We start from the raw sequence: 23,186 nt of genomic DNA on the forward strand, positions 1-23,186 counted from the left end.
TCCATGTTCCAGCTGCCCGTCCTTGACCACTTTGTTTTACATCCCGTTTCTTTCTGCAGCGCCAAATCTTCATGCTCATGCTTATACTCCGCTAGTCGAGCCGCCATCTTTCCTTTACCTTTTTTTTTGCTGTGCCGGCCCAGATAAGAAACGCCACGGCCACTTCTCCATCACGTCTCGACTTGCCCCGGCCCGAGACGCACATGGTCCCTCGCATACATGATGCCATGCGGATTGAGCCTCCACGATAGGTGTCTCGTCATATGAGCCTGTTTGGCCGCCTCCTCCCTGTCCATATCGAACGACAAACGACGCCTGCGCCTGCTCTCAACCACGCCCCCGTGACCCTCCGAAATCCTGGGGTCGGAATTCGTTTGCGCCATGGCCCCGACAGCCTCGCTCAGCGCTGCCGCTGCCGCCTCTGGTAGTGCCAATGCCAGTTCGCGCAGCTCGCCTGCGATTGGGGCGTCTGCGGCCTCCTCGTCCTCGAAGCCGAAGCACAAGGTCAACTCCAACGGCTATCATCCTACAAACCCCCCCGTGCCGCTGAGCTCCATGGTCAGCGCGCCATTGGATCTCACCTCGGTCGAGAGACGCGGCCAGCCCACGGCGGTGCGGGAGCCGCTCAAGAAGAAAACACGACCGCACGGCATATCAGAAGCCCCGACCTACTGTCCGACTGAACACGAATGGCGGGACCCCTTGCAGTATATTCAAAAAATCGGTCCCGAAGCATCTCAATACGGCATCTGCAAAATTATTCCACCCGATTCATGGAACCCCGAATTTGCAATTGACACCGAAGTATGTGCTTTTGCGCCAACAGGGCGCTTGGCGATCTGGGGGCGTGTCCAACGGTACAAATTCGCTGACCAAGTCGATAGAAATTTCACTTTCGTACTCGAAAACAAGAATTGAACTCCGTCGAAGGCAGTAAGTCTTTTATGTTGCAGAGCAGGAAACTCCCCTCCTGTTTCCACAAGGAGAGAGGCGAATAGGAAAACAAGGGAATTTGCTTATTAATTTTTTTTCTTCGTCTTTTAGGTACGAGGGCCAATCTTACCTATTTAGATGGCCTTGCCAAGTTTCACAAGCAGCAGGGGAACAACCTACATCGCCTGCCGTATGTCGACAAAAAGCCCCTCGACCTTTATCGCTTGAAGAAGGCAGTCGAATCCAGAGGCGGGTTCGACAAGGTCTGTAAGTTGAAGAAATGGGCCGAGATTGGAAGAGATCTCGGCTACAGTGGCAAGATCATGTCGTCATTGTCCACGTCGCTCAAGAACTCGTTCCAGCGATGGCTTTGCCCGTACGAAGATTATCTGCGTCTCGCAAAGCCTGGAGTTCACCAGCAGCTTGAACAAGAGTATGGCGGCCCTTTGACCCCGAGCCCCGCACCAACGCCCGTGAAGCGATCTACAGTCAACACTCCGAGCAGCGCCCGAGGAGCTTCGCCTGCCCGACAGGCATCCGATGCTCTACAGAACAGCGTCGCCGGCAAAAGAGAGATGGATCGAGACACGCCCATGGCCGATGCGCCGCCTGCTCCCACTTCAGCGGGACCTACTTCTGGATTTACAGCCATCAACACCAACGGCGGCTTCACTGCAGTCAATTCGGGCTTCACCAGCGTCAACCGTTCCACCAATGGCGAGAGCAAGAGTTACACCCCAGATTCTAAGCGATACGACAGCCCCGCTACATCCACGAGAAATACCCCCGAAGCTCGGCCATCGGGCCTCGGCTCCGCTGTTGCACTGAAACGGCAATTGAGCGTCGGCAGCCCAGCAGACTCCATCAAGAAGGAAGGGGATACCGACAAGGACGACGCTGACATGGCCAGCCGGCGCAGCAAACGCCTCAAGAAGGATAATGTTCCTACAGTGGCTGGTTCGCACATGACCGTGTTTCGCCCCTCTGTCCCCAGAATTCCCCGGGAAGAAGGTGCTGCTGCAGGAAACAAGTGCGAAAACTGCGGACGCGGAGATGATACCGGACCTCTACTCGTTTGCGAATCTTGTGATCATGCGTACCATGGCCCTTGCCTTGATCCCCCGCTGAAGCGAAAGCCCGAGGCCGAGTGGAACTGCCCGCGGTGCTTAGTGGGAGATGGCCAGTTTGGGTTCGAAGAGGGCGGCCTGTATTCGCTCAAGCAGTTTCAACAAAAAGCGAATGATTTCAAGCAGGGCTACTTTGAGCAAAAGATGCCCTTTGACGAGACCCTTCACTGCCATAGGCCGGTCACTGAAGAAGATGTCGAAAGCGAATTCTGGCGCCTGGTGGCAGACTTGGAAGAGACCGTCGAAGTTGAATACGGGGCCGACATCCACTGCACTACGCACGGCTCGGGCTTCCCTACCGTCGAAAAACACCCAAGTAACCCATACGCAACCGATCCTTGGAACCTCAATGTTCTCCCTTTCCACCAAGACAGCCTCTTTAGGCATATCAAATCCGACATTTCAGGTATGACGGTGCCTTGGGTCTATGTTGGCATGATCTTTTCAACATTCTGCTGGCATAACGAGGACCACTATGCATACTCGGCCAACTACCAACACCTGGGTGCCACCAAAACGTGGTATGGCATACCTGGAGAAGACGCCGAGAAGTTTGAAACGGCAATGAAGGAGGCTGTGCCAGAGTTGTTCGAAACTCAGCCGGATTTGCTCTTCCAATTGGTCACACTTCTCACGCCGGAGCAGCTGAAGAAGGCTGGTGTGCGTGTCTATGCCTTGGACCAGAGGGCTGGCCAGTTTGTCATCACGTTCCCTCAAGCCTACCATGCTGGTTTCAACCATGGCTTTAACTTCAATGAAGCTGTCAATTTTGCCCCCTGCGATTGGGAAAAGTTCGGACAAGCCGGAGTTGAGAGACTGCAGTTGTTCCGCCGGCAGCCGTGTTTTTCTCACGACGAGCTCTTATGGACGGCTGCCGAAGGAAGCGTGTCTTCGGGTCTTACCATTCAAACGGCAAAATGGCTGGCACCGGCTCTTGATCGCATAAGCCACCGTGAGCGAGTACAGAGAGAGGAGTTTCTGACGAAGCACAATGAGGCATCTCCTCATAGATGCCAAGTCATGGGGGGAAGCGAGGACTCTTGTCCCCTTACCTTTAAGATTGACGACACCGATGTTCAAGATGAGGATGAGCAGTGCTGCAGCTATTGCAAAGCTTTTGCGTACCTGTCTCGCTTCAAGTGTCATCGTTCTGGGAAGATTCTGTGTATTTTTCATGCGGGAACTCACGCCTGTTGCGATGTCCCGGAAGAGAAGCGGCTCAGGGGCGAGGAGCATACGCTCATCTATCGGAAAACTGATGATGATATGATTTCGATATACCAAAAAGTCTCCGAAAAAGCTCGCACACCAGAAGCTTGGGAAGAAAAGTATGAAAAGCTTCTCGAGGAGGAAGCTACACCCTCGCTAAAGACCCTCCGGGCGCTTTTGCACGAGGGCGAGAAGATTCCTTATGAACTTACTTCTCTTCCCATACTGAAGGAATTCGTGGAAAAATGCAACGACTGGGTCGAAGAAGCCACCAACTACATTGTCCGAAAGCAGCAGAACCGCCGCAAGAATGAGAAAGTCTGGCAAAGTAACGGACGTCGCGGAAGTGCCAATAATGATCAGAAAGACAAAGACAAAGACAAAGAGTCGCGCCACGTGAGCAATATTCATCGCCTGCTTACAGAAGCGGAGCATATCGGATTTGATTGCCCTGAAATAGCACAGCTTCAAGAGCGGGCGGCCGCCGTGAAGCAGTTTCAGGATAATGCCACCACCATTCTCAAACAAAATATCGCTCATCCCATCGAGGCCATTGAGGAGTTGATCGAAGAGGGACGTGGCTTTAACATAGACACTCCAGAGCTGGAGGCCCTGTGTCGGAGGCTTGAAGAATTGCGCTGGAACGAGAAGGCTAGGACCAGCCGCGGCCAATTTTTGCTGTTGACAGAAGTGCAAGAAATCATTGAAGAGGGGAAGCGGCTGGAGATTCCTAGCTACAACGACCACCTGAAGTACTACTGCGATAAATTACAGGCTGGCCAAGCCTGGGAGGCCAAGGCCAGAGAACTTACCCATGCCGAGTTTGTCCACTACCCTCAGTTGGAGGCTCTCACGGCTCAGGTACAGGCCAACGCTCTTCCCGTCTCTCGCGAGACGCTGGCTGCCGTCGACCAGATACTCCACAAGCAGCGTGAAGCACATCGCCAGATCATTGACATTACCGATCGGTGCCGCGAACCTGATTATACAAAGCGGCCCAAGTACTCTGAAGTCCTGGAGATCACGAGGAAGCTCGATGACCTCAACTCGAAACCCACCGGCACCGTCGATCTAGAGAATGAGCGAAAGCGTCACGAGGATTGGATGCGAAGAGGCAAAAAGCTCTTTGGGAAGTCCAATGCACCGTTGCATATTCTTAAAAGCCATCTAGAACATGTCCTTGAGCGGAACACAGACTGCTTCGATACGGACCACGACACCCCACGCCTTCCAGGGGAGCCCGTTTCAAGAGAAGCCAGCCCGGAGGCTGGAGGGAGTCGGTGGGAAGACCCACGATCGAGGCAGGTGTTTTGTATCTGCAGAAAAATCGAGGCTGGCATGATGATTGAGTGCGAGCTGTGTCACGAATGGTGAGTTTGGAGCACACCCAATTGAAGAGAAGGAGCATGCGCTGATATAACATGACCAGGTACCACTACAAATGCCTCAAGATTGCCCGTGGCAAAGTAAAGGAGGATGACAAATATACTTGCCCGATATGTGACTGGAGGATGAAGATTCCTCGCGACGCATCTCGACCTAAACTAGAGGATCTCACTTCTCTTGCCGACGAGATTCCAGGCTTGCCCTTCCAACCGGAAGAGGAGGAAGTTCTTCGGCAGATTATAGACAATGCGCAAAACTTCAGGGACAAGATTGCCCAGTACTGCAACCCCCTTCTTTCGACAGAAGCCGAGGCCGAAACCCAGCGATTTTTCCTCCGAAAACTTGAGGGCGCAGAGATTCTGCTATCATACGAGACCAACTTCTTCCGCCAGGAGCTTCACAAGTGGTGCCCGGTTGCGCCGGAGCCACCGCCGATCCTGCAGGTCTCCCTGAGCACGCGCAAGCCTCGCCCCACGAAACTCCAGAAGATGCTGGTGGAATATGGAGTTGACAATCCAGACGACCTCCCGGAGCACGCAAAAGGCAAGGCAAATAGCCTGCGCCGGAAAGCGGCGAATGCGGAGGCGGCGGCGGCAGCAGCTCAAGCGCCAACGGCCATGCCCAGCATACCCAACCCACACAATACAGCATACGGGCCGCAGGCTTACTTCTCTCGCGCATCTCATTCGACCACTCCGAGCATCTCTGCCAACTCACATGGACATGGGGAGGAGAAGTCTGAATCGCCCTCGGATAACGACGGGCTCAAGCTTGGGTCCGCTGAAGCAGAGAGCAACTTGCATCCTAGTTTCTTGCGTGCAGGCAGCTCTCACCTGGCAGCTGATGACTCGAGCATGTCACTTGAGGAGCGGTTCATGCGTGGCCAAGATGATGCGGACAAGAGCAAGGACCTTGGAATGTTTGCTCGCTCCGAGCTGGGGAGAGACCAAGCTGAAGGGGTGTGGGGGTCGGATGTCTGGAGCAGTAGACAAAGATCCATGAGCGAACATGGGCGGTCCATGACTCCCGCCGACTTGGACGAAAACATGAAACACGACGATAGCAAGGTTGACCAAATGTTTAAAGAAATGACGAATCAAGACGAAGATGAAGATCAAAAGAAGAAGGATACCACGATGACGAACGGAAACGTCACAGCAGACTTATTAGAAAGCGAGAGGAACGGGTTGGATGCGATGTTGGACGGGGAGTAGTTTGGTTGATTCTTGGGAAACGGGAGAAACGAAGAAAAGGGAGGTTGGTCGTGCCATGCCATGACTGGGAGCCCTTTATATCTTCTTTCTACCTGATATTCAATTTCTTCTTTATTTTTGGGAGGATCTGGGAGTTTTCGGTAATTGGTACCAACCGGGAAGGGTTATGTGTATGCTTGTAATACCAGGACGCGGCGTGTCTTGTTCTGCTTTCTCCTTTGACGACATGGGCGCAATTTCAAGAGGGCCCGGACGGAATGCTTTTCTCCTTGGAAGGAGGAAGACGGTGCACTTTGGGGGCGCGAGAATCCGCGTACGCATGTGTGCAAATAATTGTTTTTTTTTCTCTTCAACTTTTTTGTTTCTCGGGTTTACGATTCAATTAGTAGTTTTAGTTGCGGTTTGTCTGCTAGAGGAGATGTATCTGGGGAAAATGAATGGGAGTGGAGGCTTAATATTGCCGGATGAGCGAGAAAAAAAATAAAACCAAAAGAGTCTTTTGTTTTGCTTAATCGTTGATGACTTTGTAGTTGGCTCTGGGAGTGTCTAATCAATGAGCAGATTGAGCGTGTAAAATAATTGTCTTACTATCAGGGATTATCTCGCAGTGCTCAGAAGATATGCGAGACATCAAATGGTGTTTGTTTGACACCTATTCCTCATATGGACTAGTTCAGATTGGGATTGCCGTATTAAGCAACGGAGCTCTCCGTCACGTGACATCCCGACGCATCTACGCGTGCCTCGTCATGGCAAGTTGGGCATTTATCGGCATCACTTTTCACCTTTGACGGAATCGCTGCCTCACTTTCGCTTCACCTCAGCCCACCGCGAAAATGGCGTCTCCTCCCTATGCCACGTCGCCATCGGCCATGTCGCCTCCTTATCCGTCGCCGGTGCAGATTCCCAGCAAGAAACGGGCGTCGACGATGGACATGAACATGCCGCCCGGCAAGCGCAGGAAGAGCTCCGTCATCTCACAGCCGCCGATTCACCCCCTGCGGCAGACGTCGTTCCCGCCAGAAGCAGGCTCGCCGTATCCGCGATCGCCGTCGGTGGATGCCACGTCCCACGTCAGCGGCAGCGTGGTGAGCGCGACGACGAGCGGCGCCCCCAGGAAGAAGCGCGGTAGGAAAGCGAAGAACGCCAAGGGGGACGACGCAGCGGAGAAGACGCCGAGCCTGGTGGGGGGCAAGGCGGCGACGACGGCGAGCGGGCAGGGCGGCGACAAGGAGCTGGAGGACGACGAGGATGACGACAAGGCCGAGATGGCGCTGGAGGATGCGGTTGCGCGGACACAGGAGCAGAAGCAAGAGGAAATAAGATTGAGGGCTATGCTCGTGGAGGCGTTTGATCCGCTGCAGTACGATCGGTATGAGTTTTGGCGAGCGGCCAAGCTGTCAGATGCGGTTGTCAAGAGGGTAGGTTTCTATGAGAGATGGAAGAGTGGACAAAGTCGATGCGTGTTTCTAACAAGCCAAAAAACAGGTGGTCAATGCAACCGTCTCGCAGTCAGTCCCCCAGATGGTGGCCACTGCCGTCAAAGCGGTAGCGAAGCTCTTTGCCGGAGAAATCATCGAGGGAGCACGAAACGTGCAGGCCGAATGGATCACCGCTGGGGAGAAGCAGAGCGACGAGCCAACGCCGCCGCCATCCACAGACGAGGCCGAAAACGACGAAGAGCCTGATCTTCGCAGAGGCCCACTGCGACCCGACCACTTGCGAGAGGCCTGGAGGCGTTACAAACTGTGCCACGAAAGCCGAGGTGTTGGAGTGCAGCAATTGTGGCACGCCCAGCAGGGAACCGGGGTGGAGAGATTTTCGACGAGGACGCGGAATAGGCTGTTTCGGTGACAAGCTAGCGGCTCATTTTTTTTCTTTACTTTTTTTCTTTACTTTTTTGCTTTTTTTTTCTGGAACGGCGTGGTGGAGTTGGGAAAAGCGAGGCCAATGGATGATTTTTTTTCTTTCTTTTTCTTTTCTTCGTTTAGTCTTGGTTTTTGCCCAACTTATTTTATGATGAAGCGGCACGAAACTGGGAGGGAAAGGATGGATGGATGGAAGAATGCCCGAACAAGACAAGACAAGACAAAGACAATACACACACACACATGGCTCAATCAATGGCTCTACATCTACACTCCAGCCTTGAAGACACAGCCAATTACCGATGATCCATTCCTCTCACTCTCAACAGTGAAAAATGCAAAAAGAATGACACGCAGCTAGTCTGCAGACTTTATTGCCCGTTTGGTCGCAGCGGCTCCGTAACTGGGGCCATCGGCGGTGGAGCTGCCAACTTAGTAGTGACAGATTTTTTTTTCCTCGGTGTCGTTGCTCGTGCAGTGGCCAGACGATGCGAAATAATATCAGTGTGTAATAAGAGAAGAGGTCGCGCACGCGACTGCTGACAAAAATCTTTGCTCTGGCTCAACTTCAACCAACCGTCTCTTCTTCTTTTCTTCTCTGCTTCTGGACCCGCCAAACCAGTGTCACTTGGGAGAAGTTTGGTTTTGCATCCTGTTGTTTCCTCTCTCTTTCTTTTCTATTTTCTATTTTATTTTACTTTCTTCTTTTTCTCTTCTCAGAATCGACTTGTTTCATCATGCCTAGAGCCAAGGTGAGTTTGTGGCCTGTCTTTTACACTTGGCTGACAACCCCACGCCCTCTTTTTGGCAGCATGTCACCAAATTTTCACCAATTGCATCCCCCCCCCCCCCCAAATTCTTGCGTCTTTTTGCCCTCAAACTCACCAATTAACCTCCGTCATTGTATGTAGCAGGAACCCGACAACTCGGCCAAGTCCAGTGCTGCAGCCGTCCGCATCCGAGAAAACCAGCGTCGGTCGCGGGCCCGTCGGAAAGAATACGTCGAGGGCATGCAGAGGAGGCTGCAGGACTTTGAGACCAAAGGCGTTGCCGCAACGCTCGAGATGCAGCAGGCGGCTCGCGAGGTGGCCATTGAGAACTCGCGGCTGCGGCTGCTGCTCGCCCACAACGGCGTGACTGTCGATGCCGTGGAGAGCTTCTTGGTGTCCTTCAAGGGCCAGGACGCCAGCGAGGCCGAGCACTGCGCGGCCAAGATCGCCACGGCCGAGTCCATTGCTGCCCTGGGACGCTCGTCGACCGTGGCCACGCTGTTCCCGGAGCACGCCCATGTCGACAAGCTGGCGGTTCTGGCCAGTGCCAGCATGCAGCAGAGCGCCTCGGGGTCTGGCCACGACTCGGACGGCACAATCACCTCGGACGACTCTACGGGGCCTGTGACGCCGAGCTCGAGCAACCTCAACGCACCTTCGCCTAGGGATGTCGACTTTGATGCCGCGCCGCAGACCATGTCCTGTGACGCTGCGGCTCACATCATTGCCCAGATGCAAGGCTGTGGGTTTCGAGAACCTTCCAAGGGTTCCTTAGAGAACAACGGCCAGAGCGATTACCTGATTCAAAACTCTGCGTTTCTAAAGATCCTCGAGGCTGCGTCCATCTTCAACTAGTCGAGGGGCCTACCAGTGTATAACATTCTTTTTGGCGCCGATTCTCAGATTTCGGAGCAACGCAAGCTTGCCGCGTGGTACTCTTTGCAGTACTGGCCATGTCTTGCCGCTCTTTATGTTCTGCACAACGGCCAACCTCATTGCATGATTGATGCTACTTGTCTGCGCTCTGAAGAAATGACGGGCTGCTTTAGGCATTGCTTGTCGCCGTCGTATTCTAATCCTGAATACGGATATCACGGAAACAGCATCAAAGCCGTCGAGCATAAGAGCTGCGACTACCAAACATCGGCTGGTATCGCCTTATGACGACGCAACGAAGAAATGAGGTGCGAGTTGTATCTGAATCTGCTTCGCACGAGCAACAAAAAACGCACGAGGCACAAACTTTGGAGAATTGCGGTTCAAATTGCCGACTCCTTATGGAAGAGCCACTTGATAACGCAAATGGATTCCCGAAGAAATGCCTTTGTCTGCCGCACACAACATCGAATTGATTGATCCAAAAGGAAAAGGAAGGGAAAAAAGCATGGCGAACTTGAAAGAGGCATTTTTTTTGGTTTTGCCCCAGTCGCCAAATCAACATCATGTTTTTCGTGGCATCGACAGTACAGCCTTGATTTTTTTATGACAACCAACAAAAGTGCATTTTTCTTTTTCTATCGACACGTACAGCTTAATCGCCATTGTAATGGAATCGCACCTGAAAAGTTGAGCATGTAGTTTTTTTTTTTTTTTTTTACATTTTTGCAGATAGATTGCGGCCTTGGGCGAGGATGCCCTGAGTATGGTTACATGGCAGTCATGGCTTGGTGGGCGGTTTTGCCTAGGGAATAGGCCATGCATATGCACATCAATTGGGATCTATGAGGAGAACATGGCATGCCTGATGTTTTGCTCATCGTTGGCATTGGGGGGAAAGGGAGAGAGAGAGGCATGCCGAGATGAAAAGTTTTGGAGGAAAAAAGCAAGCAATCTTGATGCTGGCGTTGAAATTGATAGAGATCTATTTACGATTTAGTTTGAAGAATAGATGCTAGTGGCCATGTGTTTGGCCAGGTCAACTCGGTGGCCCCTTTTTAGAATGAGCGTGTTGTTTTTCTTGTACGTTTAAATGTGTGGGTTTTCATGTTGAAGCAAAAGCATGTATGATGCAACAGATGGCATAGATTTTTTAGATCAAAAGACTTGATGTAGCAATCATTTTGCTCGTATCAAGGCGCAAGTGTGATATTTCAGCCGAAACTATCGACCATGATGAACTCAAACTTTGTGATGAAATAACTAATGAGCAATAACGTGCACGAAAGTAATAACGCATACTTGAAAAAGAAACTATCAAGGGTACCCAAGGCATTACAACATACATCTTCATAACATCGTTATAAACATCCAACATATCCCTGTTTCGAAATTACTGGCAAATCAGGCCATATTCCAAACTGACCTCACGATCTCCTGCTCCTAAACATCTCCACTATCCCAGCCGACTCCCTTTTAGAATCTCTCTTCTGAGGATTCTCCTCCGGAGACGCTGGTGGCGATGCAAGCGGAGCCACGACATTTACTACCGATCCCAAAGGCGGCTGTTGCTGATAGACCGAAACGACAGGCTGCACAGGGACCCCGGAAGATTGGTACGGCACAGATCTGTATGCTGGAACCGACTTGTTTCGAGCAGCGACGCTTGAATCCTGATTGGGAGTGTCCGCTGCAGGAGCCGAAGAATAGGTAGCCGGACGAATCTGGCTTGGAGCCTGGGCTTTGTAGGGCTCGTATGGATTCACCATCTCCTGAAGTCGTTCGGATTGTGAGGGTGCCGTGGGTTGCATAGGGGCATAAGCGTTGGCGCTTGCGCGGGCAGGCAAGTTTGTGGACTGGAGTCGACTGGGAGATTGGTATTTCCCGAGACCTTGCTGAGGTGTCTGAGGTGCCAGGGATGAAGGGATACCTGGACGGCCGGTGTAGGGTGTACTTCCGTATGCAGGGCTGCTGTAGGAGGGTGTATTACCATATGCCGGACTGCTGTACGAGGGAGTGTTTCCATACGCCGGGCTGTTGTAAGAAGGCACCTTGCCATATGCCGGACTGGCGTAAGACGGAGTATTGCCGTACAAGGGCGTGTTCTGATATGGCTGTCCGCCGACTGGCACGGCAGATGGCGCTGATTGTGCTGGAGGTTGTGGCACATATTGATACTGCTGCCCACTGCCTGGCACAAAAGCCGGAGCCGATCCTGCTGCAGGCGGAAGCGCGCCGGGTGCAGGTGCTGCAGCACCGGGTGGAGGCGGAGCACCGACAGGAGCAGAGAAAGATGGCGGTGCCGGCAGGTTTTCCATGACAGGAGGTTTGTTGCTGATGTTGTCTGCGGGAGGATGCCTGAGCTCCCGGTGATATCTGCAGGTTTCCGAGGTATCAAAAAAGTGGACAATGTGCAGTTCTCTCTCCGCCAACGCAGCAGCATGAGCATCGGCCTCCTCCTCGACGACAACGGCATGGCCATCCTCTGAGCGCAGGTAATCCTCAAAAGTAACAAACGGGTTGGCGCCATGCTGGCAAAGGAGAATGACGCATTCATACGACCCAAACGAGGCCGCTATCTGAAGTGTCCTGTCCATATTTTCCTGGGTTACGATTCGCCATCTGGAATCAAGGAGGAGCTTCAGGCACTCGGTGAACCCAAACATGACGGCGAGGTCCATGGGTAACAGGTTTAGGACGTTGGTTTCAATATCTGTTCTTGCGCCCATGTCGAGAAGCAGGGAGACGGCTTCATGGTGTCCTCCTCTAGAGGCTGCGTGCAACGGACTCCTCCCCAAATCATCCGTCAGGTCGACAGAGGCACCTTCTCGAATCAGGGCTGTAATAGCCTTGAGAGCGCCCGCGGCAGCCGCGTGCCAGAGAGGAGTTCGGCCGTACTGATCCCCGTTATCCACGTAGCAGTAGTAGCTGCGAGTGGCCAGAGCTCGAATGACAGCTGCGCTGTCTCCGGCGGCGGCACGATGGAGTGGAGTTTCGTCAAATGCATTCCGAGGCGTCAACCCTGTAAATTCCAGGCTCCAGTCCATAAACTCCTTGAAGAAAGTGACGCCAACCTCATTCTCCGGGGTAGAAGCTGCGGCTAAGTGCAATGGCGTGTCGGAATAGTGATTTGTCCTTGCGTTTGCAAGTTGTTCGCGTTCTGGCTGCCCCCTGAGCCTGGCAAGGTCGTCGTATACTTTATTGTTGCAGAGCACGGCGACATGAATGGCGGACAGGCCTCGCTTTGTCAACTTCTTGGTACTGACGCCCTCTTTAAGGAGCAGCATGATGCAGTTGCGAGAGCCGCCCACGACGGCCCAGTGAAGCGGCGTGAGCCCGTGGTAGTCATCGGTTTGTACGTCAATGTTTGCCTTTTTGTAACCCAGGATTATCCCAGCTTGTTGTGCATCACCAGAAAATAAGGCCAAGGCTAGGTGGTCTGTGAGGCTCAAGTCCTTTGCCGCTTTTTCATGCCTGAGGACGTTGATGTATTCGTGAATGGGCTTCATGAAATCACCGCGGACATTTGCCTTCCCGTATGCTGAGTATCTCGACCGGACAGGTTGTACCACCCAATTCAGGGGTTTGTACTCGTCAAGTGCAAATGATGAACTCGAAGCCAGACAGTATATCTCTGTTAGAGCCCTTGCACCCGAATTGACGGGGGTAGAATTCAGTATTTGGTTGCCTCTAGACAATATAATGTGCGGGGAAGACACTGTGAGCAACTGCTTGTCGGTTTGAATCTCGGCCGTCTGCGTCACTTGGATGGAAATGTAGAGGCGCCCCTGAAGCTGGATGCCCTCGACCGTCGCGCTGCTCGTCATGCACGAGTCTTGTCCAAGCGAATCACGAAGCGTTTTCGATGTGATTTCAATGGTGCCTGATCCGGTAATGATGCTCTCTATCTTTTTGTTGACCTCATGAAAAGCGTGCTCGAGGGACACATCGCGGTGCAATAGTTGAAAACACCACCCCTCCCATTCCATCGTGTTTAAGCGACGTAAGCCGACTACAACATCCACCTTGTCGTCCGTCTTCTCAACGCTCTGAAATCTAAAGATGCCCATGGCCTGTAGCTTGCGAGAGTATTGCACCTTGAGTGTCATGGTGGCTGAATTCCAGTTCTGTGTGGGATACTTGTCAAACAAGCGATACTGAACGCCATCGGAAGAGCCGAGCCCAGATTCCACATTGAAAGGGGACAGCCTAAACTGCGGAAGATGATAATATATTGGCTGCTGCCTGACGTATACCGAGCGATAGCCATCCATTGGTAGAAATGTAGCGGATGGGGGAGACATAAAGAGCTGCGACTTGGGTCTCAATCTTCCATACTGATCCTCGGAAAGCCGCCGCAGATAGAGAGCGGGACACTGATAAACATCGCCATCCCTCTTGACACAATCTAAAATGGCATAATAATCCTCTTCCATTGCACCCTGGTCCTCGGAAGCACGTTGTTGGACATATAGCTGCACGCGGAGGCCCTGGTTCGTCATACTGGAGGGCGCACTTGCATATATGGGCAAAGGCGGCAGAACCTGCAACGAGCCAGCAAGCTTGAACTGAGCGGGAGATTGTGCGAGCAAGCCAAAAAGGGCATCAGGATCTTCGTCTTGGTCGTCAAAGGAGCTCCATGCAAATATCGACTGGTCGTCGGTGCGCTGTATGATTTCCTCCTGAAGGCGTGCAAATGCGCGGCGTCCTTCGCCGTACAAAAGTGGCATGTTGACCTGAAACAAACCCATCAAGCAGTATGCGGTATCCTCGAGTCTGGTAGTGTTTCTATGGGACGCCCAGGCCATGCGAGCAGACACGCTCAACTGGAGGGGGTCTATCCTGCCATTCAGGACCTCTTGGTCGATATTGGTGATTTCGCCGATGGCCTTGGTGAATTCAGGTGGTGTGTGTTTCTGTCCAAGGAAGCTCCAATCCTTGGCATAGAAGAGGACATCTTTGGGCGCAATGAGCTCTTGAAGCGTCCAGCCTCTGGTGAACCAGCGACTACGGCGCAGATTGTCGTGGAACGCGGCGGCATCTGCAGCAACGATGACTGGTTCGACGTCGGAGAGATAGGCATAGCACTCGGCAGACTTTTCATACCAGAGATACATGGAGTTGATGGCCTCGGACAGCTCGGCGCTGCTGGTCTTGTCGATGCAGCAAGTGTCGACCCATATGTAATCGAGCCCTCGACTAACAGCAAGCTGGGCAGCGCCGGCAATCTTGATGTAGCCCTTCTTCAAGACGATGGCCCTTCGCTTCTTGTCCAGGGTCTGGGGAGATGCCAGCGTGGTCTGCGAACAGCCACCAAGGCGCCGCAGCTGCTGGATGGTGATTTCCTCATCGCCCCAGGTGTGCGACAGGATGGCGTAGGGCGGGATGCTGTCGTCGGTGATGTCGACGAGCCCCAGCGTTTTGGCGTCTAGCAGGCGCATGTTTGCAGTGCCATCGATGGCTGCAATCGAGGGTTCACAGGCTTCACAGTTTCACGACGTATGTAGAGCGAGGCGAGAGCAAACGGATGGGCAGTCTGAGCGATTTCAACTGCAGCCTCGCCCTGTTCCTCTGTTCCATGGTGCCATCCCCAGCTTCGTGCGGCTGTGCGGCTGAGGCGTGTGGCGATGAGGCCAGTCCCGACACGCACCGAGTCCCTGGATGCCACCAAGCACAAGCATGTTAGGCAGCGGGCCAATAGGGCAACCTCATGATTCGAGGGTGGTGAAGCTTGTGCTGTAGTGCTCGCAAGACCTTGTGTTGGCGTGGCACTACTGTAGATGGTGTACAAGTAGATGGAGGTAGATGGAGGACTGAACGAAGAAGCGAGGCAGATTGAGTGTCGATGCCACGGACCGGGGCTAAGCCTGGTCTGGCGATGGCTTCGCGTGCAGCCGAGCCTGGATTCGCTAGCCGCCGTGCTATGGGCGAGCTTGAGCGCTATTGAGGTGTGCTGGAGCGCTAAAGACGGGACCCTAGCCAGCAGTTCCAATGATGGATAGCGCTGGAATCCACTGAGGCGGCCATTTTCGGTGCTGTGGATGGATGAGACTCCAACGGTTCGCTTCCGTCAGCGTTTGATCCATACAGTATTCAGGTACCCGTGCAGAACTCCGTACTAAGTTGAGAAGATTGGAACCTTGAACCAACAACCGTGAAGAATCTACTCCATTCGTGGATTGATTGACTGCTCTCCACCAGCAAACTCGAGCAGAACCAACAACAGTTCTCAAAATAGCTTCAAGTTTCTTCATCCGTGGATTCCGGAAAGATGCTACTATTGGAGTATCATTAGCCGCGGACGGTGAGCAATAATATTGATCCCACCTGCTCTCCAGAGAACATGTTGTTGGTTCCAGGACGTGACCAAGCCAGGATTGTTACAGGTAGTCCAAACTACTACAGGCATCCATGGATATGAGTGGAATGGACAATATCGACGTTCATCAGAGGTAAGTAATTGCAGTGAAAGAATGTCGCACTGATCTGCTGTTCTATCTTTCACATTAGACCTCATGTCAGTGAAAGACAATCCGCCACCGAAGCCTGCGTGCGCCCGCACAGAGCGCATCGCATCGCATCACATCGGATTTCCCCTGAGCAGCCTCGTCGGCATGGGCGTTGCCGAATACGTGCTCTCGCCCCGAAACAAGTTCAAGTTCTATTCATGGCGTGTTGCAACTTGCGCGGCCAGTTTAGGCGAAAAGGATTGGCCAGCTCAATCAATTGCGGCACTTGGCTTCCGTCCTGAGCTGTTGGGCGAGGCTGGAGTGACTCAAAAGGACCAGGCAAGGCAAGCCGCGTTTGAAAAGATCAGGGATCAACCAACGCTGCAGAATGATGGCGACGAGGAGAGAGGATTGCGCCCTGCTCGGTTGGAGAGTTTGCTCTGTTCTACTTTCGTCCCAGGGGGGGCGATGATCTCCTGTCGAAGGATTGACGAAATGCAACGGCGCCAATCTCATCGCCGTCATCGAAGCGCCCCATCTTTGTGGTTCAGGCGGCAGCTGGAGGCTCGCGACTGGATGCCTTGCGGCCCTGCTAGGCGTTTCGAGTGTAAAAGAGGATTCGAGGGGGGTCGCAGCGGAGGTTGAAAGCAGTTTAGGCGCATGCAGGGAGAGGTCGTTCGAAGGATCAGAATCTCCGCCCCCACCCGAACTGACTTATACGCGCTTATTGGGGATGGGTTGATGAGATGAGGCTTTCGATGTGTCTGGTGTTTGCCAGGTGCTATATAACCGCAGGTCTTCCCTATTCCGTGTGCCGGGTATAGTACCAGTATGTGTAACACTGAAGATTGAAAATCATGATTTCAAGAGTGGCATAGTCCAACAACCTGGCATTCAATTGTTTCCCTTCCGTTTCCTTTTGTCTATGAACAGCTCATCGCCATAATACACACACACGGCAAAATCACAAACACCACAATGGAGAGAATCAAAAGGCGGCCGGTCCCCGTCGTCGTCAAGACCTCCAGCCGTGACACAGGGGCCGAAAACAACTCAACCTCTCCTCCATCAAAGTCCTGGCCCGGCCCATGGGGTCGGATAGGCGGCCAGGCAGGCGCCGCCGTCATCCTCGGCACGCTTCTCCAGCTCGGAACGTTTGGCTTCCTCATCTTCCTCTGGGTCGGACGGGGTTCCGAATTCGACGGAGCCAAAGCGCCGCCTCTCTGGCGAAAGATTTTCCTCTCGGGCGTGGGCACTCGGGTCGTCACCGTCTGCGCCCTCATCATCCGCTCCATTGTCGGACTGCAAGCGACCGTCTGCACTGGTCTCGCGGCGGCATTGGTTCTTGAGGCCCGGAAAGTAGACATGAGCAATGCGGCTGCGTTTTCGGTCCTGCGTGCCGTCAACGGAGGACCGATTTCGTTCGTCACGCCTCTCGCGAAGACGCCGGGCCGGTTGTTTACTTCTGTGCCGGCGCTGTTGATACTCGTCCTCTGGCTGGTGTCGACGGCCATTTCGTTCTCATCGACGATTCTTCTGTCCGATTTCCGCACGATTCCTCTTGTCCTGCAGTCTTCCAACACTCATGTCCCGGTCATTGAGGCCTCTTCGGAGCTCGTCGGTCCATTCGGGCTGCCTCGTCTGGGACCCGATCCGGGGATCTGGCAGCAACCTCTGCAGACGTTTTCTACTTTCGGAGAGGCCACCTTGGAAAAACCGAGTTCCAAGGAGGGCTTCACTGACACGGGTGTCATCAAGCGATCGATGATCCCCCTCCAGACTCAGAGCCGCAAGAATCTCCGTTCATACGAGGGAGCTTCCGCCGTCTACACCTCTCGCGCTGCCTGTACTCGTCCCAAGATTGTCGATGGGTTCATCACCAACATCCCACCCACTTCGGCCATATCCCACATGATGCAGGATGCGATTATAGTGGGCAACATCACCTGGGAATCGCAAGAAACGCACACATTCTTAGATGGTTTGTCGTGCGGGCGAGCAGGGTCAACCTGCAAGCAGGCCTTCAACTGCTCCCTGCCATATGCCTACACAAACGACGAGAAGCCAATTCTTCCGCGCCAACCAACCTCTCTCTGCGTCATCGAATCCGCCGACCAGCTAGGAGACAGTTCCGACCCGAACGCGCCCCTCCCAGCACTCATGCTGGTGCTCAACACAAACGTCGATACAGTCCACTGGGCTGCCATAGCCCTGGCCCACATGAACGATGAATCGAACAACTATCCTTTGCCGAACCAGGGCAGCTGGCAGGAATGGACCGTCATGAACTTTGGAGACATGCAAATGCTCAATGCCTCGCTTTGCCTGCTCAACTCGACGCTGACGCTGGAGCACGTCTCGCTCAACTCCACTTCCGACTCCCTCGACCCGGAGATCCAGTACTATGCCGGGAACAACACCTGGGCCACCGATGCAATCGTCGGCATGACGGACACAACTGGCAATTCTTCCTATGCTTCTCGTGGCATCATGGCCCTCAACTCCTGGACCGACGTCTCAACAGACGAGCTCACCAACATGTACGCCCAATCTAGCAACTACAACCCCAGCTTCATGAACAGCACCGACGTCACCAACCAGTTCTTCACCGACGTCCAAAAGGGCATCATCACCAACGACTTCCACGTCGCCCGGCAGCCCGGATACACAAACTTCTCCGTCTACGTGTGCGGCGTCTGCTCCGCGCTCGGCGACACCGACACGGCGTGGCAGGCCCATCCGTACGTCAGCCTCATCTTCCACGCCGTCGCCGGCAGGACGGGCAGCATGGCGCAGGCCATCCAGGCGACCTTTTTCTGGCTCTACCAGGCGCAGTACTCGAGCGCCGTGCCCGGCTTCGACATGGGCGACAACAGCACCATGGTCTTTTCCGCCGAGGCGTCGGTCCCCGTGGGCAACACGGGCATCATCGTCGTGGGCGTGCTCGTGCTGGTGAACCTCGCGTGCGTGTTTGCCGTGACGGGCATGTTCCTCTGGGGGACGCACTGGTCGCTGTATGGAAACATATGGCACGCCGTCGCGCAGCTCGTGGCTGGACCGGAGATCCGGCCGATACTGGAGGATGCGACGGCGGCGACGGACGGGGAGGTTGAGGGCAAGCTCAAGTACGAGGGCACCAAGACGACCAAGGTTGGGCTGTGGGATCAAGGAAACGGGAGGTTGGCGGTTGCGAGCGGCGCCAATCTTTCTACAGTGACGACCTGGGTGTAAGTGTTTACGTGGAGCTATTAACGAACAACATGGAGTTACAGGAAATCAGGCGTTTTCTTTGGGGCATTTTTGTTTTGTTTTAACAAGAAGGGTATTCGCACTAAGCTAATCTAATGACACGCTTGTTAAAATCTATCGTGATGGTTTCCTATTCGTCCAAGTCCCCCTGTCATTGCGCCATCCCACCACTCTATTCGCCTTGATTTTTTTCCAATCCATTTGGGCATGAGACCTTCCAGAATCCACATCTCTATATATCATGTGCGTGTACCGTAGTTGATAGAGTAATTTCCTACCATGTTCCCTTTCTCTTTATGTTCTCCTCCTCTTCATCCCATCCAGGTATTTCCAAATCCCGGCGCAGTCCAGCTGCCCCCATTCGTAGCCCACATATTCATGTCCACTCCCATGTTATAATCAAATCCATCGTCCAGCCCGAGTCCCGCAAACGTGCCGTCGTATTCATTGTTCAGCTCCGACTGTCCATACTCGGACCGCGGCGCAGACATGTTCGGGGTTCCGCCTTTGGTGGGATCGGCATGGACATCTGGAGGGAGAGTTTGCTGCTGATCTAGGCCCGGCGTAAAGGCCGTCTCCGACATCCACGGAGCAGTCATGACGGGATGGGTAAACGGAGAGACGGTGTTGTTGGCGGCGCCTGAGGAAGGGTTGAAAGCCTGCAGGCCAGCCGCGGCGGGAGCGTTGAGCACGCCCGAAGCGTCTGTGATTTGGGGCATTGGCTGCTGCGATAAATCGGTGGACACGACGCCTTCTCCCGTCACGGCCCTTGCGTCGCGGTTAACCAGCCTCTCCAAATCCGTTACGATACAGTCCACCGCAGGCCCTACGCAGCAGTCCTTTATGGTTTGCAAACAAAGCTGGGCCTGCTCCATGACGGTGTCTGCCGCGACGCCGAAACGGCTGAAGATGTTGAACTGGAAAAGGTGCATGAGCATGCGCGCGCACTGGTACGCGCACATGGCCAGGTCGATGTCGGCCACGGGCTTCGCATCGAGCTTTTGGATGAGCGAGAAGATGAGGGTCAGCGCCAGGGAGTGATCAACGCACTGTCGGTGACAGTGCTCGAGGAAGCCTTGATCAAACATGTCGAGCATGGGCTGCGGCAAACCGCCGTTGATGTCGGCCAGGGCAAGGCGGTAGAGGTCGCAGTAGCACTGGCGCCACCAGATGTGAATCATGACAAAGACACACAGCCGTGGAGAGTAGGCGCGGAGACGAAGCGAGTTTTCGGAGAACTGGAACGAGGTCGGGAGGTTGGTGGCAAAGTCGTTGAGCTCCTTGTCCAGCGCAAAGATGCGACCTTGCAGCTCGGCGGCTTCCATGCCGCGGTCATACTGGGCCACCTTTGTGAATTCGATAATCTTCTGGCGGATGTGGAGGATGCGTGCGTGAAGAGCCAAGGTCCCGACGTCTTCAGCCAGCGGCGGTCGCGGCTGGTGCGAGTCCGGCACGAGCTTCTCCGTTTGCTGCGGCAGGTCAAACTCAAAGTTGCGCTCGTTGCACGGCAGACAGACGTGGATCTGGTCGGCCCTCCAAAGGACAAAGTCGGGATATCCGCCGCAGATGCTGGTGTCGATGCAGTACATGGCCCACATGAGACGTCGCCGGGACTCCTGGGCCAGGAAGCGAAGATGCGGCGCCTCATAGTTGAGACGCAGAGCGGTGGCGTAGCGGGACGCGAAGCTGTGGAGGACAAAGGCGCTGGGGAATTTGTTGCAGAGGATGCGATGCTTGATGACGAAGATGAGCGCCTGGATCTTGACAATGGACGGACGGCTGTAGTCGGCCAGCAGGAGGGCCTCGGCGTCGTTGATACAGCGGTTTCCGTACTCTCGCATGCCGGGCCCCATGTCGGTCAAGCATGACGTGATGCCGACAATGGCCAGCAGAAGCGCTCTCTCGACCTTGCCGGCGTGGTACTGCTCCATCAGAGAGGCGCGATGCAGAAAGGTAAACATGGCCATGTGGTGGACGTGGCGGAAGAAGAGGTCGAATGCGCGGCTGACGATGGAGTTGAAGCTTTCATCGATATGAGGACTGACAAGAGGCCCCAAGGTCAGCGCAAGCATACGTCAACATTTCCCCTTAGCTGGAACTTACCCTTCATGGTGATCACTCGCGGAGCTGGCCGCGTCGGTCAAGGCCGGGCTTTCGTTGCGTCCTTGGTCCCGGTTCTCTCTCTGGCCGCGGTTCTCCCTAGCACCGTCTCGATCTGACTCTCTGTCTGGACTGTTGGGGCTCTTGGAGTCTCCAATGCCGGCCCCGGCTGACGAGGGCTTTGCGCGCTTGTTTGGCCGGTAGACGCACTCGATGCCCTGGACTCGACATCGTTCGCACGAGGGCAGATGGCCGGAGCATCGCGCCTTGCGGCCGTGACAGCTGAGACAGGCCTGCTTGACCCGACGGCGCGGCAGCGACATGGACCAAGCATCGACGTCGGCCTCGTCGTAGGAGCAGGGGAAGCCGAGGCGCTGGCAATTGCCGCAGCAGGGCCGCGCGCCGTTGCAGCGCACCTTGCGGAAGCGGCAGACGGCACAGGTCGTCGACGACTTCTTGGGCCGGCGGTCGAGCGACAGGCCGGGGCCGTCGGCGGGATTCGCGAAGCTCGGATGGGCTTCCGGGAGCGACGATCCGGCGAGGCCATACGGCGGCACGTCGGCGCCGGCGGGCGGGTCGAGGTCCATGACGGCGGCGGACCCGGAGAAGGGCGAGGACGAGATGGACGGCGAGAAGCAGAGCGAGGGGGGCGATTGGGCCTCGGAGCCGTCGCAATGGGTGGCGAAGAGGTAATGAGGAGGAGTGAAGAAGCCGGAGGAGGGCGAGCGGAAAAACTGGGGATGACTCGGTGAAGGGCCAAGGGCCAAGGGGCTGGAGATGGAGAGATGCGGGACCAGCGGAGGATAGAGAGCAAAGGAATCGACGATCTGGAGGACAAGAGATTGATTAGATGAGACGAGGAGCCCACGATAACAAGACGGGAAGAGAGAGAGCAGGAAGAAAGATGGAGTCGTGCGAGAAACTGAGAGAAGTGAGGTCTCGTACCGGCTGGGGAACTTTTGGCGTGGCGGTTACTTGTGGGTACACGTAGGTACCCTCGTCCTGGCCTGCGCCCTCCATTATGCCGACAGCGCACGGGAATTGGAGCTCATGCGACACCAGAGATACCTGTCAGGGACAAGACGCGACAAGATGCACGACTTTGCAGCTTGTGCCGACGGCCCGAGCTGAGGCGACGCCGATGGTCCGAAGGCCGGGGCTTTACAAGCTGATTTTGGCAGTTGTAGGGGAGAGGAGGGCTCGAGTATGCTGTAAGTTGATTGCTGTAGTATATATATAAAATACAGTATCAAAGATTGGATATTGAATAGAGACGACCAAGAGACGGATAGAACACTGGACCAATTTAGCCTGTTCGTTTTTATGCATGGGGATCCGAGCCTCTTTAACACATGCACACCGAAGCGTGTTGACGCCATCACGGGCTACACTTGATGCGCCTTACATGGTGCTAACCACAACCAACACCATCCATACAGGCCCGGCAGCGAGCATTTCGTTTCGTACGAGCCTCATGCCACGCCTTGTCTCAGTCAAAACCGTCTAGGATGCAAAAAGTAGAATCCGTCCCCAGATGGTGACCATGTCCGGCTCAGCCTTTCCCCGGCATTCGGAATCGAACAGGCAACTAAGTTGTGAGGCTGCGGGACTTGCGCGCTTTGGTTGGGACCTCTGAGGAAAAAAAAAAGGGAATACATGGGGGAGACCTTTTGGTGAGAGAGAAAAAGAGAAAAAAATCCTGGAATTGGGACAGAAAAAAAGGGAAAACTCCATAAAAAAAGCGAGAGAATGATTCAGGAAGCAATCCAGTAAGCTGCAAGTCGGGAGGCTGCTACCGAGACCCGCCCAATCGGCGACATGGAAAAACGAACCTGTTCCTCGAATCCAGGCCAGCCTTACTGGATTCTCCCCCAGCCTTATCGCGGGTGGATTCGTTCTTTTGCTTCTTTGCTTTTTTCCCTCTCTTTTCCGCTCAAGTTGGCTTAAGCACGCCACTGGTGGCAATCCTGTTGGATTCCCATCAATCAATGCGCTCTGTTTGGCT

General features: G+C 54.3%; 7 protein-coding genes across 7 annotated transcripts; 5 read left to right on the forward strand and 2 right to left on the reverse strand.

The window, feature by feature from the left end:
- Positions 1-381: 381 nt before the first annotated feature.
- Positions 382-5,869, forward strand: Triagg1_1782 (transcriptional regulator family: ARID/BRIGHT; the record flags this gene model as incomplete). Its single annotated transcript, XM_062895890.1, has 4 exons — positions 382-804; positions 885-933; positions 1,072-4,639; positions 4,699-5,869. 4 exons carry the CDS (start codon positions 382-384, stop codon positions 5,867-5,869), a joined length of 5,211 nt encoding a protein of 1,736 aa, XP_062759321.1.
- An 836-nt stretch (positions 5,870-6,705) lies between these two features.
- Positions 6,706-7,723, forward strand: Triagg1_1783 (uncharacterized protein; the record flags this gene model as incomplete). Its single annotated transcript, XM_062895891.1, has 2 exons — positions 6,706-7,290; positions 7,358-7,723. The coding sequence occupies 2 exons, from the start codon at positions 6,706-6,708 to the stop codon at positions 7,721-7,723; spliced, it is 951 nt and encodes a 316-aa protein (XP_062759322.1).
- A 751-nt stretch (positions 7,724-8,474) lies between these two features.
- Positions 8,475-9,362, forward strand: Triagg1_1784 (uncharacterized protein; the record flags this gene model as incomplete). The annotated part of the gene is made up of 2 exons (XM_062895892.1): positions 8,475-8,489; positions 8,649-9,362. 2 exons carry the CDS (start codon positions 8,475-8,477, stop codon positions 9,360-9,362), a joined length of 729 nt encoding a protein of 242 aa, XP_062759323.1.
- Positions 9,363-10,810: 1,448 nt separating this feature from the next.
- Positions 10,811-15,064, reverse strand: Triagg1_1785 (uncharacterized protein; the record flags this gene model as incomplete). Its single annotated transcript, XM_062895893.1, has 2 exons — positions 10,811-14,844; positions 15,034-15,064. 2 exons carry the CDS (start codon positions 15,062-15,064, stop codon positions 10,811-10,813), a joined length of 4,065 nt encoding a protein of 1,354 aa, XP_062759324.1.
- Positions 15,065-15,898: 834 nt separating this feature from the next.
- Triagg1_1786 (uncharacterized protein) lies at positions 15,899-16,477 on the forward strand (the record flags this gene model as incomplete). The annotated part of the gene is made up of 1 exon (XM_062895894.1): positions 15,899-16,477. One exon carries the CDS (start codon positions 15,899-15,901, stop codon positions 16,475-16,477), a length of 579 nt encoding a protein of 192 aa, XP_062759325.1.
- A 333-nt stretch (positions 16,478-16,810) lies between these two features.
- Triagg1_1787 (uncharacterized protein) lies at positions 16,811-19,063 on the forward strand (the record flags this gene model as incomplete). Its single annotated transcript, XM_062895895.1, has 1 exon — positions 16,811-19,063. One exon carries the CDS (start codon positions 16,811-16,813, stop codon positions 19,061-19,063), a length of 2,253 nt encoding a protein of 750 aa, XP_062759326.1.
- Positions 19,064-19,392: 329 nt separating this feature from the next.
- Positions 19,393-22,201, reverse strand: Triagg1_1788 (transcriptional regulator family: Fungal Specific TF; the record flags this gene model as incomplete). Its single annotated transcript, XM_062895896.1, has 3 exons — positions 19,393-21,121; positions 21,185-22,008; positions 22,127-22,201. 3 exons carry the CDS (start codon positions 22,199-22,201, stop codon positions 19,393-19,395), a joined length of 2,628 nt encoding a protein of 875 aa, XP_062759327.1.
- Positions 22,202-23,186: the final 985 nt, after the last annotated feature.

This window comes from Trichoderma aggressivum, assembly GCF_033847375.1.
Source record: "Trichoderma aggressivum f. europaeum strain CBS 100526 chromosome Unknown scaffold_004, whole genome shotgun sequence".
In the NCBI taxonomy this organism is placed as follows: Eukaryota; Fungi; Ascomycota; class Sordariomycetes; order Hypocreales; family Hypocreaceae; genus Trichoderma; species Trichoderma aggressivum.